Below are 17,773 nucleotides of genomic sequence, written 5' to 3'. Positions count from 1 at the left end.
TCCCGTCGGGCAGCGCGGCCCTATTGTGGCCACGCTCGCACCCCATTGGCTGGCGGTCGGAGCCGGACCCTGCTCCCCGCCCGGTGACACAAAGCGAATCCAAGATGGCGGATGCGGGCGCGGGGAACCTGCACGGGGGGGACGCGGCGCTGCCGTGCCCGCCCGAGGAGCAGGAGCTGAGCCAGCGCCTCCGCCGCCTGTACCCCGCCGTCAACCAGGAGGAGACACCGCTGCCGCGGTCCTGGAGCCCCAAGGACAAGTACAACTACATCGGCCTCTCGCAGGGCAACCTGCGCGTCCACTACAAAGGTGCCGGGCTGGGGCGGCGGAGGCGGGTTCGGCTTCGGCCTCGGCCTGGAGCGAGGCGGCCTTTGGCCCCACTGCTCCGCGGGGCCAGCCGGGCGGCGGGCTGGGCTGGCAGCCCGGGCCTCCGCTGGGGCGGCCGCGGGCCTGGCAGCCCCGGCGGAAGGGGCGCCGCGGCCGGGGAGCAGCGCGGGGAGGGGGGACCGCCGAGCTCCCGCCGCGGGTCGGACTGCTCGTCGTGGGTGCCGAGGCCGGACTCCAGCCCGGCGCGGGGTTTTCCTGGGCTCGGGAAGCGGAGGTGGTCTGGAGCCGAAGGCTTTTCTCCCGGCGGAGTGTGCTGCCGCATACAAGGTTTTGCAGTGTTACTAACCCGGGCCCGAGCGTGTCTGTGTGGCCAGATCGTCTATTTACTCTGTCATCCTGCTTAAAACCCGGCCATCGGGTCGGATGACATCGATACGCTGCATAACTGGGGCTTTGGCTCCTCGAGTTTACACAAAATAGATGCTCGCAGACTTCCAGGACTTGGGGAATCACACTAATGTTTTTCTTGCACGCTATTGGAGACTGTTCTCCCTACCCACCCAGCAGAGAACTGATCATTCCTTTTCCTGCCTGGTTAGTAAACACTGATGTCATTCCACTCTTGGGTAATCATTTTTATTTTCTGTTTGTGTACATTGGTTTTCAAATTATGTGTGTGGGGAGAAGGAGAGGTAGTACTGTGTGTCTTTCTTGATAACTTCACAGTGAAAACAAAGGAAAAACAACAGTGCTCGTAGCGTAGGGATTGTTCGTAGTGGCAGTGCAAGACTGTGTATTCTAGTTCTCTGAAAAGTGTGCTTTAAATTGTTGGATGTACGTAGAAACAGATCCCCACTGTGTTCAGATAGTGATGTTTTAGATCAAAATGTGGGAGAGTTCAAATCCCATCAGTACTTACATTTCTTTTCTTTCCTAGGTCACGGTAAAAATCACAAAGATGCTGCCTCAGTCAGGGCTACGCACCCTATACCTGCAGCCTGTGGTATTTATTACTTTGAAGTGAAGATCGTCAGTAAAGGTAGAGATGGGTAAGTGCCTTATTCCAGTTCAGTGGCTGGTGATGTGTATTTAGGAGTTCTGCTGTACTCTGATCTCATTTCCGGAAGGGTTAGAGGTCCCATGGCTGCTGGGTGTAACAGGCAGGTACATCATGGGGAGGTTACATCTATTAACCAAGAGAATATAAATGTAGTAGAATGCACTGGAAGCAGAGGCACTTACACAGCTGCTTTCTGTGCTGTTTGATATGGGCAGTTTTAAAAATTTAGGAACCTTTGGGTTTCTGGTGTAATTTGAATTAAAATAGTTTTTCCTCTTGCTAGCCAGGTCTGGTCACTCACATTTCTGGAATTATAATGCCTCAGAAGTGGAGTGAAATAAAAGGGAGGAACCTTGAACTTACTTTTGGGCTGTTAGATGTTTGCATGGTGAAGAGTAGACATAGCAGTACTTGAGCACTGGAAGGAGAATTTCTGAGACTGTTTTTTAGAGACCCCATATACATGATCAAGCAAAAGATGATCAAAGAGAGTGAAATGAGATGATTGTGAATATAAGCTGGAATCTGTGTTACTTCTGTGACCTCTAGTCTAGGACCTGAATTTGGTCTCAAGTCATTATCTCAGGATAGATTGCACCACAGAGTATCATGACACATTACAACTGTGGAAGCTTGGGAGACTGTGCTGGAACCAGAATGCTAAATATGAGAAGGTTTTTCCCAACCAAAGCATGTTTTTTGTGGTAACGTTTAATATTGTAGGCTGTTGTTGAGACTGCATTTGCCCTATCAGTCTATATTACTATGAACAGTGGCAAGTGGAAGAACTGGAAAAGCAGTAAATCCTATCAGTAGCATGAGATGCAACCATACTTTACTAGGTGGCACCTCAGTGAACTGAACTAGCAGTGGGTTTTGGATCTCATCCAGTCTTGCAGTCGCAGTATTGGGCACTATTTTGATCCAAAATGTAAGTGAACCAGGATGTATGTGGAGTTCCTTTAAAGCCATATTCCGGATGTTGGGAAATGTGGGAAAGCAGTAAAAGGGCATTTCTAACAAGGTCTGGGTTTCTACTGTGTAGATTTAATTTTTAATCATTATAAAGGTATCAGCCTGCTGTGTGTCTATGTGTTCGGCATTTTTCATTGCTAAAGGATGAATGTCGCAGATACAACTATCCAGAAGGGAAAGCTGCACAGGAGGAGGTATTGAGTGTAATTAATTAATCCAGTCCTTCAAGAATAACACTTGAACTCTGGCCAGTTTAGGGGTCTTAGGGAAGGGCAGAAAATATTCCTACTAGAAACCAAATTAAAGTCATAATTTCTTACTGTTGAATATTTTTGCTGTCACTGTTGAATTGAGAAGTGGCCTATTTGTAAAGGGACTTGCAAAGGATCTTGAATTGTTCTGCATTTAGGCCTGTAATAATTATTAGGTTATCTGTGCAGAGATGGATGCTGGGCTGACTGCTTTACAAATGTAGTGAAAAGACCATCTTTATTCTTTCAGTTCACTGACTTGGTGATTAACTGCTTGTCTGTTTTGAAACCCTGCACTTGATTAGTTTATGTAACTGCTAAAATTAATTTACAGTGAACTTAAATACAATTTTCCAAAGAAACCACGTTACGAAAGGTCACTGAACAGCACTTAATCGTTACTGCATTCTAGATCAATCTTACAGGGAGATAATAGAATTTGCTGCTTGTTTCCCAAGATCAGTTTTCTACATTAATAGTCCATTTTTGTTTTTACTGTATTCTGTAATTACAGTTACTTTCCAAGAATACTTTCAAAGATATGGAACCATACGTATTAACATTATAGCAATACGAACATGAGAAGTTGATAGCTATGATCCAAAGTCAGCAGTGAGCCTTTGAGAGCTTGTCTGATGTCTCAGCCATTCCTGTGCCTTGGTTTTTCTTTCGCTGGTAGAGAGCGCTCCAATTTTTATCTTGCACACTGTGGTGCTGGGGATTTGTAATTGTGAATTTATATTATAGCTGCTGCCTGTCTGTAACTTCAGAAGGTACTCTTGTGTGTCATCTTTAATAGTTTGAAGTTTGCCCATTGGATGCTCAGTATGTTGTCATAGTGAACTGCGGCAGAGACATCTTTCTTCTTAGGAAGCTCTCCAGTGTTTATTACACCATGGTGGCTTCAGTTTAAGGAAATAAAAGTCCAGAAATCTAAAGAAGGGATTGGAGGGAATGAAAGGGAGTTTTCAAGTGGCAAAGCATGTCCGTAGCAACTCGGGTGGAAGCCCTTTAGCAAGGGGATAGGAAGAGGAATCTTTCTGAGCTCATTTCCAGAATGGGTACTTCATGTGTAAAGTCTCTGCTCTGTAGCTTATTTTATTTATGCTGTATGGAGTAGTGAGGTAAGGATCATGTGATGTTATTCACTGTGTCTCTCTTGCTGGAGTTTGTGATAGTTTTTTACATTTAGGTTTAAAATGTGAGCGATCAGGTTTCAAAACAAGACTTACTCAAAAAATAATTTGGTGGAACAAATTTCAGGAAGCGTGCTTTGAGGAGTTCTGATTCCCCCCCCCCCCCCCCCCCCCGTAACTCAAAGCTGTCATCTTTCTGTGCTAATAAATTATTAGTCTAGTTCTCTACACTCTGGTTAGATGCTGACAGTTGCTAATAAACAACAGAAACTAAGGTTGCAGGTAAGAAGTGGGATAGAAACTCCCAGTGGCTTTTACTGGAGATGTAACAATCTGAAGCTCACATGATGACTTTTTGCAGTCTGACAAGAGATGCCTGTATATGATGCGCTGTGATATGAGGGTTCTTGAGTTGGCATCAGACAGTGCCAGTTCTGGATTGGTGGTGTCACCGTGGTAGAGAAACCTGAGCTATAGAGACAACTGAGGTATCAGTACCACCTTTTTTAACTTCTCCCTTCTGTTACTTTCGTGGGGCTAAGGTGACTTAAATCCAGTATGCTGTGGTTCTCTCCTTTCTTTCCTCCCACCACATTGTATCCTAGCAGTAAAAACAAACACCCTCACCTCCCCCCATTTTTCAGGCAGATTACTTCTCTGCTCAGTTTTGCAAACCCCAGTGCAAGGGAAGAGGGAGGGACTGCAGCAGGACAGACACAAGTTGCTTTAGACTGCCATGGCACTGCACCCGTAGCTGGCAGAAAAGCTTCCTCTTTTGCATTGTCTTTCTCCCCTGCCCTTTAATGCAGCTGCTACATAAAGGTGCTTTTGTTCAAGAAGAAAATTAAATGATTTATGAAAACTCTCCTTTTACCCGTAGCTAGACTCTTCTGCCTCAGCATTGGTAAAATCTAGCTTAGTTTACTGGCGGATATTTCAAAGGAAGTACAGCATGCAAAAAGTCCATTTGGTGCACTTAAACTCTTAAGATTTATTAGCTTTTCTTAGCTTTGGATCTTCCACTGCTCATGCACTCAGGTATTACCACAATCCTTTGAGTTAAAGAAAGATTATTTGAGACTTACTTCTAGCTGAATGGTGGTCACTTCCCATCCTGGTGTTTTTAGTCTTTATTGATAAGAGGTCATGTTTATCTGCTGGGTTTGTTTTTTTTGGGGGTGAGTTTTTCTTTTGTTTTGTTTTTTCTTTTATCTGGGAGAGGGGAGGCTGCCAGGCTACTATTTAAAAATTGTCTTGACAAGGAGGCTAGGAAACAAAAAAAAAATCAGATCTGCCAGGAGATTGATCTGTTGTTTGTGCTACTCTTTATTTGGGGAAGTGGCTTTTATCCTCAGAGAGTAGAGCAGAATTTATTTTACTAAATTCTAGTTCCAGTTTTCCAGTTTTAGTTTACTAAATTCTAGTCTCTAGTTCCAGCTCTCTTCTCACCTCCTTGTCTGCACTGAACACACAGGGAGTGGTTCCACAATGCTTTAAGATGATACGAGTCAAGACTGTGGGATTCTGCCCTTCCATTTGCTGTATGTTTCTGTGCCTTCCCTCATGCTGACGATCTGCTACACAGTCCCTTGGTGAGCTGGTTCAAGGAGATAACTGGTTGAAAGCTGGCCCCATCAAAATAATGATGATCATTTAATCTATTGATGTCGCTGTCAGAAATTACCTTTTTTTTTTTTTTTTTTTTAAATTGAGGACTACTTTTCAGGGTTCTGCTCCCTGATGTGGGTTGAAGGCAAGTCAGTAAAGGGATGGGCTGAGCTGGGAGAGCGAAGGGTAGGATTGCAGCAATCCTCATTTAGTTCCATTCAAATTGTTGTTGAAGAGTTTTGTCTTAAGACTTGCTGGGTACTTAATTCCTGAGCCATTGTGTGCACGTCTCCTGAGTGTTGTCAGTTGGAACAAAAGGACAAGAGGCAATGGGTCACAAGTTGTGGCAAGAGAAATGCCAGCTGGACATAAGAAAGAATTTTCCTCGTGAAAATGGTTAAGCACCAGAACAGGATGCCTGGAGAGGCTGTGGCATCTCCATCTTCAAATTTGCCTGGGCAAGGCCCCAGACTGCCTGATATAACTTTCAGAGTTACTTATGCTTTGGGCAGAAGGATGAACAAGGAAGGTCCCAAGGTCCCTTCTAGACCAAAACTCTCTGTGATTCTGTGGGTGGCTTGCTTCCAGCATTCCTCAGATGAGCAGACTGGCAGAAATGTACGTGACTCTTATGTTCCTGAGCTGCCACAAATAACTCATGCTTTTATCATGGTGGTGTTTATAACAGTTCAACCTTAACTATATTTGAAGCACTGGACTCTTATCCTGTGTCTCTCAAATATGTGTGTGTTTGCTGTTGATTTGTCAGCACATCTCACAGCTTCTGTTTCCCCATTAGATGATCTCTGCTTGGTAAACAGGAACAGTGTAAGACTCATCAGGGTAGGGCAGTCAACCCACACCTTACAGGCTGTTGTGACTCAGGAGGACAATTCATCTTTGTTGTATTCTTTATGGTGGGGCAAGGTGAGTTGTCTCATGGGTAGCAGTGCTTGTTCCTGACCGCCATTTTGGTTTCTTGACCTGTTTTACCTCCCCCAGCCATGTGATGGGTTGTAATGGAGTGTGACTGGGGAGGATATCCCGGAGGCTGACCCTAATTGTGCATGAGTTCCTGATTCTTGCAAAAGTCACCTGTCCTGCAGCCTCTTCTCCATTTCTGAGCTGCTCCTGGGAAAGAAAGTCCAGCAGCCTATGGATTGCCTTTGCAATGGCAGTTTGCTGTCAACAGCGCTGTCTTTTCTGGTAATTGTTTGGTTTCGGATAGTGATTTACTCGTGGATACTTTGGCATGCTGGCGTTCTGCAGCAAGTCTGACCTCTCTGGCAGTGGCAGAGCCCGCTGCCTGTCCACAGTGGCTCTGCGTGTTCTGTGCAAACAGAGCAAGTGTGGTCTGTGGGCAGAGGAGATGCCAAGTGGCAGAGTCCTCTGTGCCAGGGGAGCCAGGTGATTTCACGAGGACTTTGAGCCATCTCAGGAAGGCTGCTGAAATAGCCAGTCTAGCTTTTCTTCTTGCTATGATTTTTTTTTTTAAACCCTTTCCTTTGTGCCAGAACTAGTGACTGTGTAATGAGCTTGATCATGTTAACTATCTTTTTGCTGGATCAGCCCTTGATACAATGCTTTCTGTGCATTAAGTGGGGAAGAGGAGACCCAGAAGGGCAGAAGAGGGAGGGTGGGAAGACATGGGCAACAGGATGTGTTGATATCCTTCTTCCAGCATGAACTGTTTCACAGTTGCTGTGAGGTGTGCAGCCTGTTGTCCAGAGCTGTCAGTCAGCGCTAGCTTAGGTTGTGGGCATTTTTCTGAGAGAGGGAGGAAAGCGTACTTTGAGGAGAGTGGCTGAAGAGCTACTCTAGCTTAGTCCATACCATAGTTTATTTAAAATCTTCCTTTAGCTTTCTTGCACAAGTGCACTGTATCCCAGACTTAAAAATAGCTTAGTTTCTCTCTGACTGAAAAAGAAAAATAAAGGTCAGATGTATTGGTTGTTTAGCAGTCTTTATGTTAACAAGTAATCTGCCCCTCTCTTCCTTGCTTACATTTCTCCTTGCCAACTTTCCATTTCTCTTCAGCATATGCTGAGTGTGATTACTCTTCAAAAAGCCTTTCACTCGTGTACTCTAATGGTTTCCAGATGCTGATAGAAGGCCTGTCCATGAAGCGCTCTGATGTCAGTGGCTTTAATGGCACGGTTGTCCTTGTGCATCCATCAGCTGGTTATACTGAGGACACCTTATAATTTCATTTGTGTCTAGATGTGGCTGTAGGGAAGGCTAAGGAATATTCTGGGGCAGCAGGATTTCTAGTGTCTGCACGTGCTGTGTGATCCCTTATTTGTATCTGATAAGCCTGTAAATAATTGATTTCCTCCCCCTTTTTATTTTTTCCATCCTGGTTTCCAAGAAAGGAGGTTGTAGTGAGGTGAGTGTCAGTCTCTTCTCCCAAGTAACAAGTGACAGGACAAGAGGAAATGACCTCAAGTTGTGCCAGGGGAGGTTTAGATTGGATATTAGGAAAAATTTCTTCACCAAAAGGGTGATCAAGCCCTGGAAAAGGCTGCCCCAGGGCAGTGGTTGAGTCACCATCCCTGGAGGTATTTAAAAGATGTGTAGATGTGGCACTTAGGGATGTGGTTTAGTGGTGGACTTGGCAGCACTAGGTTAGTGGTTGGACTTCATGATCTTAAAGGTCTTTCCAATCTAAGTGATTCTATGAAAACCAGCACAGAGAGGGGGTTGTTCTTCTGTTTGCAGGTATGTCTGCTTACTTGAATTTATGCTGTTCTGCAGACATTCATTTAAACAAACCAACACATAAATAAATCCCTCCAAGTAGATTCAGTAAGCAGTTCTCACCTTGTTCCCAACTGCAAACAGTCTTGCCCAAGCAAGTCTTGCTTTCTCAGCTACTGGCTGGCTGAGCTTTGGTGCTCTGAAGTATAGAGACACTCATTTTCTGTGGAGGTTTCACGTCAGTTGATGACATCTCAATGAGCTGTTATTTTTTGTCGTTGTTCTGCTAAACTCTTGCAAAAGGGAGTAATACTGAGAGCAGCTTTTTCAATGTAAAGCAAGTTGTGAGACTGGAATATCTGATTTGCAGTTGATAATTTTTTTAATTGCCCTTTTTTTTTTTAAATCAATGAAGTGGAAAGTGAAACTCAGTGCTTTATAGCAGTATCATGGGCCCATCCATTGTAATGGTAGTATATCAATTTCTCATTAATTTGTGAAATTAGGAAACAAAATGGAAGTAGCGATGGTGATATGCAACTCTTTCACTTGTGATGTGTGGGTTTAGGTATGTTTGAAGTCTGAGATCTCCTAGATTTCAGGCTGTGATAACGCCTTTCTGTTAATTTCTTTCTTTCTTTTTTTTTTTTTTTGTGGTCCAGTTAGAGTTGTGAGATTTTGCACAGTAAAGAAGAAAAAATTCAGGAAAAGTTGTGTGGGGTTGGTTTTTTTTTTTTTTTTAATGGGGGGTTTTTTTTTTTTTTTTTTTGGTTGGGGCTGTGTTTTTGTTTCTTTCTCCTCGCCTCTCCCCCTGCTATTTCTGAATATCTATTACAGAAAAGGTAGGAATATGGCAACAGTAAACTCTAGCAAAATCAACTGAACATCTTTAGAATATGTGTAAAACATTATTATGCTTCAGTTCTTCAGAATATGTTCACAGCTAATAGACTAATGGGAACCAATTGTTTAAATGTTCTAGGCTTTTATACATCTAAGCAATTCTCTGTTTTAATAATTAAATTGTAAAAATTGCATAACTTTTATAGAGGGGAAACTTTTTTCCTTCACTTACGAAGCTGGGATGATGAACTGCTAAAGAAGTTTTCTAGGAATGGGGTTTACATTGTACCTGTGGTATAACACTGATCTCTGTTTCCACACTACAGTTCCAATCCCAGAGATACGATCTTCGTTCTTGTTTACAAGTTCTTTGTATTGATGCTCTCCACATCTAGCCTTTGTTCCTTGGAGTGGAGATGTCGGCATGTAAAGATCTCCAAATTCAATGTGTGTTGCTCTCCCTAACTCTCTGGCTATGCTATTGTTTTAAAGAGAAAGTATTCTTATTTCATAAATACATCTGTCTAAACTGTGTGTTACTTTTTCTGTAATGTGTTTTCCGCATTAAAAAAAACCCAGTTCTTATGTAAATATTGCAGTTATTTTTTTTTCCTGTAATTTCATGAAAACTCTTGTTGGCAGGTAAATCCTCCTTGCATAAGAATGGTTACTATCAATTTCCTGATTGAAGCCTAAACCAGAACAAGTTAGCCTATAAGGGTGGGAGAATACCTCTTAAGAGAACTAGCTACCTGGCAGCAGAGTGTTTTCTTCTGGTTTGGGTATTGCATTTACATTGTTCCCCCTGTGTTTTAGTGGAGAAAACAGGAACTTGAGCTGCTGTTTGAAGCTGACTGTTATGATGGACTGAAATGCAAGATTAGTCTTCAGTGAGAAACTTGTAGTCTTTATATGACTTGCCCTCTTTTGGATGCCTTTCTGTTAGATATTTGCAGTACCTCTAGTGTCTGTCTTTACTGTTTTCTAGGCTTTGTTCGTGCCAGAAAAAACGGCCTGTTGCTTGGAATGGCCTGTTGCCTGCGGCAGTCAAACAATCTTAAGTCCATTCAGTCATGGAAACGTGTTTAACTTCCATAATATATTGGATAAAAATTTTCAGCAACTCTGAACAGTGCATTTGGAAGTGAGGTTTGTTAATCAGCAGGACAAACTGAACAAAAATTCTACCTTTTCAATTGGATGTAACCAGAATAAATAAACAGAGAATTAATATCAGTAATGCTTTATGCTATTCCCAGACTGAATGTACCATTTGCCACTGACATGGTTTATGTGAACTTTGTTGTATACCAGCTGACTTGGAGAACAAGTCAGCTGTCAAAAGTGAAAAATCTAAAGTTGGAAAACTAAGTTCATGGGACACCTTAGCTTCAGATACAGTTGGTTTTGACCACAGTATATTGCAGGGGTTGGGGTCCTGTTGGATGTGATGGTGTTTGGAGTGGCAGATGGAGAAGTTGGTTGTTCTGGCCAGATCCTAGTGGTGATTTTAGCCTGGTGAGGCTTGTATTATGCCTTTTCTTTCTTAAATGATGCTCAAGTCAAGTCTTCATCTCTGATCTGTATTTTCTGTCTTTCAGTATTCCTACATATATTGCTAATCTACGTCATCAGTCTTTTCCCTTCCTGAAGGTAACACAGAAAAGGGACAGATTTGACCCTTCCTACAGCTGATGGATACCAGTTGAATGTGATCTTAAAATTGGAAGGGAGCTGGGAATCTGATACCTTGGTCTAGCGAAAATAGTTTTTTATTCTTCCTCTGTAGTTTTGTCAGTATTTACTCATAAACAGACTGAGAAGTTGTTATGTTACCAGATTGCTGCCTCTTAATTTTGTTCTGCTCACTCACCTTCTCTTTGATGCTCTTTGTCTTTTAGAGCTTCTCTGCCTTTCTAAGCGCTGATGTGCAGTGGACTCCTCCATGCCTCAGGATACTTGTAGTTGTTTTTAATGAGCCCTTAAGAATTTTATTTTCTTGCCTTTATGTACTTCTTTTCAGCCTTGCATTATTTGTCTTTACTGACCTCTGCTTGGGGAATTGGGATTCTTTCTGGAGCCCGTCAGTGCTATTTCTGAAGCGCTGTTACAGAACAGCACAATATGCATGAATAAAACCAGAACCGCTTCCACTCAAGAGATTCATTATATTCTGTTATGAAGTAGTTCAAAAATATTATTGTTAGACTGAGGAGTCAGACACAGTTGGAATCCAGTATTTTATGTACCATACGTAATTTTTTTAAACAGATGTAACTTTTTTCACTGCTTTAAAATAACATGCCCCTTCCCCCACCATAACTGTGACAATGTGGCTTCAGGTGGTAAATTGATATGGGTTATCATTTCTTGCCAGTCTTTAAACCTGGCATGAAGTCAGGGCCCACTTCAGACAAGAATGATAGTTCAGAGCTTTGCATGAGAGACTGAAAGTCTCTGAAATGCCACCAGTGTGATGGGGTGTATTATTAATCTCTAACTTAGTAATTTAGCTTGATTATTTTAGACTTAACTGTGTATGTTGAAAGAAGGGGGTGCATGATAGCTGGGAGGACAGGATTCCTGCCAGATAAGTGTGGTTATTAGAAAAAATTGCAGGATGCAGTAAGCCTTTGAATCACAAACTTGCCTCTGGAAGAGAGGAATATCCCTTGTTTAACTCATGGCTCAGCTGGGTTGCTTGGTCTTGGCTGAGCCACGTAATAAAATGCCAGTCCCAGGAATTTCTACTGCATGTTGGTGATATTGTTAGTTTACCAACTGAACAGGGAATGACTGCTTTACTGGAAGTCATGGCCTACAAAACAAATTATTTAACATCTCTGTTTTTGACTCTAAGTTTGGACCTCAGTGTATCTCTGCATACACAGTAAAGCATGCTCTAAGGAGACACTACTGTGTCAGGGTGTTACTGGCACAGTAAAGAAGAGTTCTAGGCCTGTGACCATTAGATAGCCAACCAATGCTAAACCGATGTATTTTTCCACCTTCATTTCCCCAGCTTTCAGATGGGGTGAATTTTGTCTGCCTTCTAGCTAAACTTTACAGGCACTTGGAAGAGGAGTAGCATGGATTTTTTCACCATCCTAACTTGGTAACTTTCAACATGTTAAGAAATAAATAAGGAGGAATCATAATATCTTTCTTTTCATGGCAGAGCCTTAATAAATCTGCTCTGCTAACTGTCAGAACTAGCATTTGAGATGAGTACTCTTTTTAAGTTTCTTGGAGAAAGTCTTGTAGCTTTTTGGGTAAAGAAATAGTTCCTTCTTTGTTTAAAGTATACTGCCCTGGTCCAGTTATGACCATGGACTAATTGCTTAGTCCTTAGAAGGAGGGAGACCTCCTTCTGCCCCACCTTTATTTTTTTTGCATATAGCAGTGCCTCCCAAGTGCTGGGTACTTTCCAGGCATTCAAAGGGAGATGTTCTTTACTCCTGGGATCCTTAAAACTGAAGAATACAAAGTACAGGTATACATGAGTTCTGCTGCTGTGTTCTCCTCTGTTCTACCCAACGGGTTCTTCATTCCTGCACTTGAAAAGCCAAATAGATGCAAGTGCTAGAATTTCAGCATTAGCTACTTGCTGTCAAAGGGCAGGTCTGTGTTTCTGCTGGGTTCATGAGGATTTTTATGGGTTTTTAGCACAAAGTAGGTTTTAGACTAGCCAAAAAACTTTTCTTACATTGACTTTTTGGCAGGCTCTCTGGGTATCATGTTTGTTCTGAAGAAACATCTTTTGACTCGAAGAATTGCTTGTCACGTGGATGGATTCCCCTTCAGGGGACAAACCAAATGCAGCCATCGGTGTACTCCTCTATGTGTATGACTGTAACATTTAGAACAGCCTCTTTAAGAGATCCCTTTGTTTGAATTTAGATTAGTCAAATATTGTCACTCCTGTGAAATAACTTTTCTTGTAGCTTTTTGGATAATTTCTGCCCAGTGACAATATATAATGCTTCCTGGCTGAGTCAGTGCGTCCGAGATCTTTTGTATCTTTCAGAGTTAAATTTTAATTTAGAAGTACAGTCATCATTTTGGCTCTTTCCATCTCTTTTCCAGGGAAAGTCTCTTATTGGCAGAAGCAAAAAATAATTTGTATATTAAAAAAAAATTTAAATTGTAACATTGAAAATAATTGCACTATACAATGCACCACACAAGTTCTCTCACGAGCCAAAAGTGAATGCTGCCCTATTTTAAACATCACTGTGCTGGAGTAGCTTATATGCTGATGTTTACTGCTGAAGTACTTGGGAACTGGGGAAGGGAACCAAAAAGCTTTGTCTCTTTGAACTTAATCTTACCATGGTCATGGTGCTGTAAGATCTAGAGGGAAAAATATTGGCAGTCCTGCTGGTCATGTGCTGTGCAGAGGTGTGTGTGGAGCTAGCATCTTTTGGCATGAGGGCTTGCTACTAAGGTCTTTATTCATCTGCTGTGGCCAAGGAGAGCCAGTGCATGGATAAAAGAGGCAGAGCTGATGTTGTGACTGGTGCTTAGTGTGGCTGATTCAGCCTATTCAAATTTTAAAAAGCAACCAGTATTGACTGGGCAGGGCTGAGGTGCTGTAGAAGTCTGCAAAAATTTGGTGCTATGGTAACTGCGGAGGCTCCTGGTAAGTGGAAACAAGACTTCCTATTGAATCAGTAGCATGTGTCTGTGTTTATTTTTGTCTGTCTGCTCTATTTGGAATTGACCTACTGATGCAGCATTTTTGAAACTTCTGATGGGGTATGGGGGGCAGTTCCAAGTATTCAATGTTCACTGCCGAGAAGATGGTTTTAGGAGGTCACTTTTGCCTGGCTTTAGTTAAGGTATATATCTTACCTATGATGGATAATGGATTTAAATGTATCATTACCCAAAACCCTAAAAAAAGATTATTTTTCTTCCTGTTTGAAGGTGGGTGCTAACGTTTCTTTTATTTCTTCCGTACTGCTGTATCAGTGCTTCACTTGCTGTGCATCCTTCTCTAAGAGGCTCTCTGAATCCCTCAAAAAGGGGCTCCAGTTAAAGGATACTCCATATGGAGTCTGTCCACACTTGAAACCTCCGTAACTAGTGAAGATGCAGGCAGGCAGACTCTGTAGACATTTATGTTGAATGATGTTGAATGATATTGCATGTTTTAATTTATTCATGTAAAAAACCAAGCAGTAGGTTGTGCTTGAGGATGCCCACAATACTGCTTAACTAGTTTTGAATTTGTTGTATATACAAAACTGGTTGGGAGCATTTGGAATTGAGGAAGTGAGAAGCTGTTCTGGACCAAGAAGTTCGGAAAGCAGTTGATGCTTTTGGTGGTGGTGGAGTTGAAGATGAGTTGTTGTTTGGTTTTTGTTTTTGTGTTTTTTTTCCTCCTCAATTTTCAAGAGAATAGAGCATCTGTGGTTTTTTTTTTTTTTAATCTGAGGCTTTGTAGGTCTCAAAGCTCATTTCATCCATCACTTCTGATATATTAATTGATAGTAGATGGGAAAAGCAAAGTAGCTAGCATCTTCTAAAACAATAACCAGCAATAATATATGTGACAATTTGAAGTTCTGGATATAAGCTGTAGGCTGTGAAGTTGAAACTCAGTATGGTGAGAGATCTTATTTTATTTTAGGTTGTCTGCAAATTCTGTGTACAGTTTTACAGTCATTATGGTCTTATTTTTAAAGTTTGTCTTAAGCTTTAAATGGGAGCATAAGTTGAAGAACAAAATTTTGTGAACCAGGAAGGCTTGTAGTCATGTTCATTTTTTACTTTCTTTTCAGTAACACACTTCCATGGTGTTGTGTATCTAGATTAAAGTGTAATCTTAAATTTAGAATTTCTGGATTTGTAGTACTTGTTTTTTATAAAAATACAAGCTTCTAGCCCTAATTTAAAGCTGTGTTGTCTGAAAATGGAAAGACACTCTTGTACACATTTCTGCCCTTGGTTATGTGCATGGGATTTGCTGCAGTACACAAAAGAGGGAGGATGAATCTGCATAGAAAATAATAAAGTTAAGCAGGATAAGCTGAAGTGGGAGATGATTTTATCCAACTTCAACAATTATGTTATTTCTTGTAATTTCCAACAGTTTGCTCAGTATTGCCACCATAAGGGTGGCAATGCAGTGCAATGACCCAACGAGGCATGGGGACAGGAGGGAAGCCATCAAAATGCTGCAGCCATGATTCTCATAAGGTTGCGTGCCAAGGTTGTGTGCAGAAGTGGCATCCGCTCTCTCTGTTAAATTCTAGGTGTGCTAATGTGAACAGCAGCAGAAGTAGGAACAGGCAAACACCTTCAGGCTCAGGAGGGACGGAGTTGGCCAATGGCCCTATGTTAGTGAAGCTGTGCTGTGTGATACTGAAACTGAGGAAGCTGACACCACTACATGATGAAGCTGTGATAGAGGAGACAAAGTGGCCGTGGTTTTATGGTGTTTCACCTTCAGCAGATCAGGACATAAGAAACATGCCCTATGCTGAGAGGCATGTCCTGCTCATTGAACAAAATTCGGCAGCTGCCAGCAAATCCAGGAGGTCTTGGGCTTGCTAACGTGAGCAGGTGAAGGTGGTGGGGATCGTTCTGCCAGAGTAATTGAGTGGTCTGCTCCTTGACAGATTTTTGCTAAGTGTTTTCAAGCCTGCCAGTACCTGGACCAAGCACTCTGGTATTACTGCACCAGGCTTAGATGGTGCCTTTATTGTGTGTTCAAACAATTTGGGACCTTGAATTCACAGCTTCCCTGAGGCTTGAACAGTTGGCAGAGGTGGCACTTCTCACTGCTCTTTGAAGCAATATAGACCTGGAATGTAGTTCTAGCTGTGGACTGTGATCCTGACTGCTTGCACACGTAGTTGGAAAAAAAATCAAAACAGCAAAACCTACCATGTAGCAAGGAAAACTCTGTAACAGCAGAGGGTTCCAGACTCAGTAGGAATAAGAAAATTGAAATGCTAACAAGCATGCTGTCTTATCTGCCACTGTGCTAAGAAGGTGGTGAGGAAGAGCTAGAGCGCTGCCTGCAGATATAGGGAGATCTCTCCTATATGCCTGGAAGGCTGTAAACATATCCTTAAAATTCAGTTTATTCTTTATAGATGTGTGTATCTCACATGACTGTGAGAGTAAATTTTTAGATGCCATAAATGACTGCTTCAGAGAGGCTAGTTAGGGAACTCATGAGAAAGGATGTAACTTCTGACTCATGCTCTGAGCAGTGCAGAAAATGTTTACAAAAAATGTGTGTTTATAAGTTGCTCTGCAGCACTGACCATAAGTACTCAAGTTTAGCATCCTTTGAGAAGCGCTATAAAAAGGCCCCCAAACCCTACCACTTCAGTGTTCATCAAAAAAACCCCACCACCCAACAACAAAAAAGCCAGAAAACAAACCTATATAAATTAAAGAAGCTTGTTTAAGAAGAGTTAATAAAAAGATGCAATTGGAAAGGTAAAATGCTTTCAGATGGCATGGAGACTGTTTAAGGAGACATCATATTGGAGGATCACAGTAAAAGTGTGTAAACTATTAGAGAGACTCAAAATGACCTGACAATTGACATAATTAGACGTGAGGGTGAGAGAGGATAGGGATACACCCTCCAAAAGCTGAAATTTTATTAGATGAGAAAAATGGAAAGAAAAAACTTTTAATTTAAAAAAAAACAATAAGGTTGACGAAATTACTTGAAGGGCATCTGGCTCAAGGTCTGAAATGTTAAAGGAGTATTTTTCCCTCCCAAAACATCAGGAATGGGAAGCAAGCTGGAGAGTCTGTAAAACCAAGAGGTGATTCAGGAGAATTTTTTAAGGGCTCTGAAAGGTAGGAATGTTCAGAGGCTCCCAAATGCCAGTCTTTGTTTTTAAATTATTATCTGGCTCCTGTTGAAGGCTTAATACAACAACAGTGTTGTTTATCCATAAAACACAGGAACAAATCATTAGGTATTATCAGGTCTTCATTCAAGAGTTCTAAAAAATGAAATAGCTGAGCAATTAACTGTGGAGTGTGATGTTTTTAGGGATCCAAAGGAATGAAATCATAGTGCTTTCTCTTAAAGTCTCTTCTGTCCTTGAGATCTCTACATCAGAGCAGAACCTTCCTTGTTGCTTTTCTTCAAGTGGACACTAGGTTCAGGAGTTGTGCCAGGCAGCAGTCATCATGGCACATTTTGTTTGTGAGTTCAGGGTTGTTCTGTAGATCAGGAACCAGTTTTTTCTGGATGATCTGTTCTCCTTGATGACTAGGAAGAAAGCTGGGTTCAGCTGGTATGATCAGATCAGGACTTAGCTTGTGGTATATGTGTGTGCCTCAGGAAGTTCTGTCTTTTCTCAGCTTTGTTGATATCCTGCTTTATGCACTGCTAGCCAAGAGTTTGCTGCCTGTCAGCAAAACTGTCCTGAAGTCAAGATATTGTTGAATAATTTAGGTTGGAAAGGGTTTCTGTAGGTCAGGCAGTTCAGCTCCCCACTCAAAGCAGGGCCAACTTCAAAGTTAGGTCAGGTTCCTCAGGACAATGTGCAGTCAAGTTTTTGACTATTTCTAAGAATGGTGATGCAGTAGCATTTCTGGGCCCTTTTTCCAGTGTTTGATTACCCTCGTGGCTAAAATATTTTTAGTAATGTCTAATTGGAATCTTCTTTGTTACAACTTGTCTGTTGTTTCTCATGATTGTTGGGGGTGTGTGTCTGAAGTCTGGCTCCACCTTCCCTGTACTCTCCCATTAGGTAGCTGTAGACAGCAATGAGATCCCCACTTTGTCTTTTGTTCTTAGGAGTGAACAAACACATTTCCCTCAGTGTCTTCTCATACGTCATGTGGTTTGAGGCCCCTAACTGTCTTTTGCTGCACTCATTCCAGTTTGTTAC

At 42.0% G+C, this 17,773-nt stretch overlaps 1 protein-coding gene across 3 annotated transcripts in view; it reads left to right on the top strand.

Moving 5' to 3' along the window:
• The first annotated feature begins 66 nt into the window (after positions 1 to 66).
• The window catches only part of RANBP10 (RAN binding protein 10), a 78,996-nt gene continuing 61,289 nt past the window's right edge, over positions 67 to 17,773 (top strand). For all 3 annotated transcript variants that reach the window (XR_012776907.1, XM_075510314.1, XM_075510313.1), the window contains exons 1-2: positions 67 to 309; positions 1,265 to 1,376. Coding sequence is in view for 2 of the 3 variants with exons in the window: in XM_075510314.1 (XP_075366429.1) it covers positions 105 to 309; positions 1,265 to 1,376 (317 nt within the window). In the remaining variant the exon portion in view is untranslated. The remainder of the gene's footprint in view (positions 310 to 1,264; positions 1,377 to 17,773) is intronic.

This window comes from Mycteria americana, chromosome 8 (genome assembly GCF_035582795.1).
Source record: "Mycteria americana isolate JAX WOST 10 ecotype Jacksonville Zoo and Gardens chromosome 8, USCA_MyAme_1.0, whole genome shotgun sequence".
NCBI lineage: Eukaryota > Metazoa > Chordata > Aves > Ciconiiformes > Ciconiidae > Mycteria > Mycteria americana.
The sequence above is the reverse complement of the archived record's forward strand: the minus strand, read 5'-3'. Positions and strand labels throughout refer to the sequence as shown.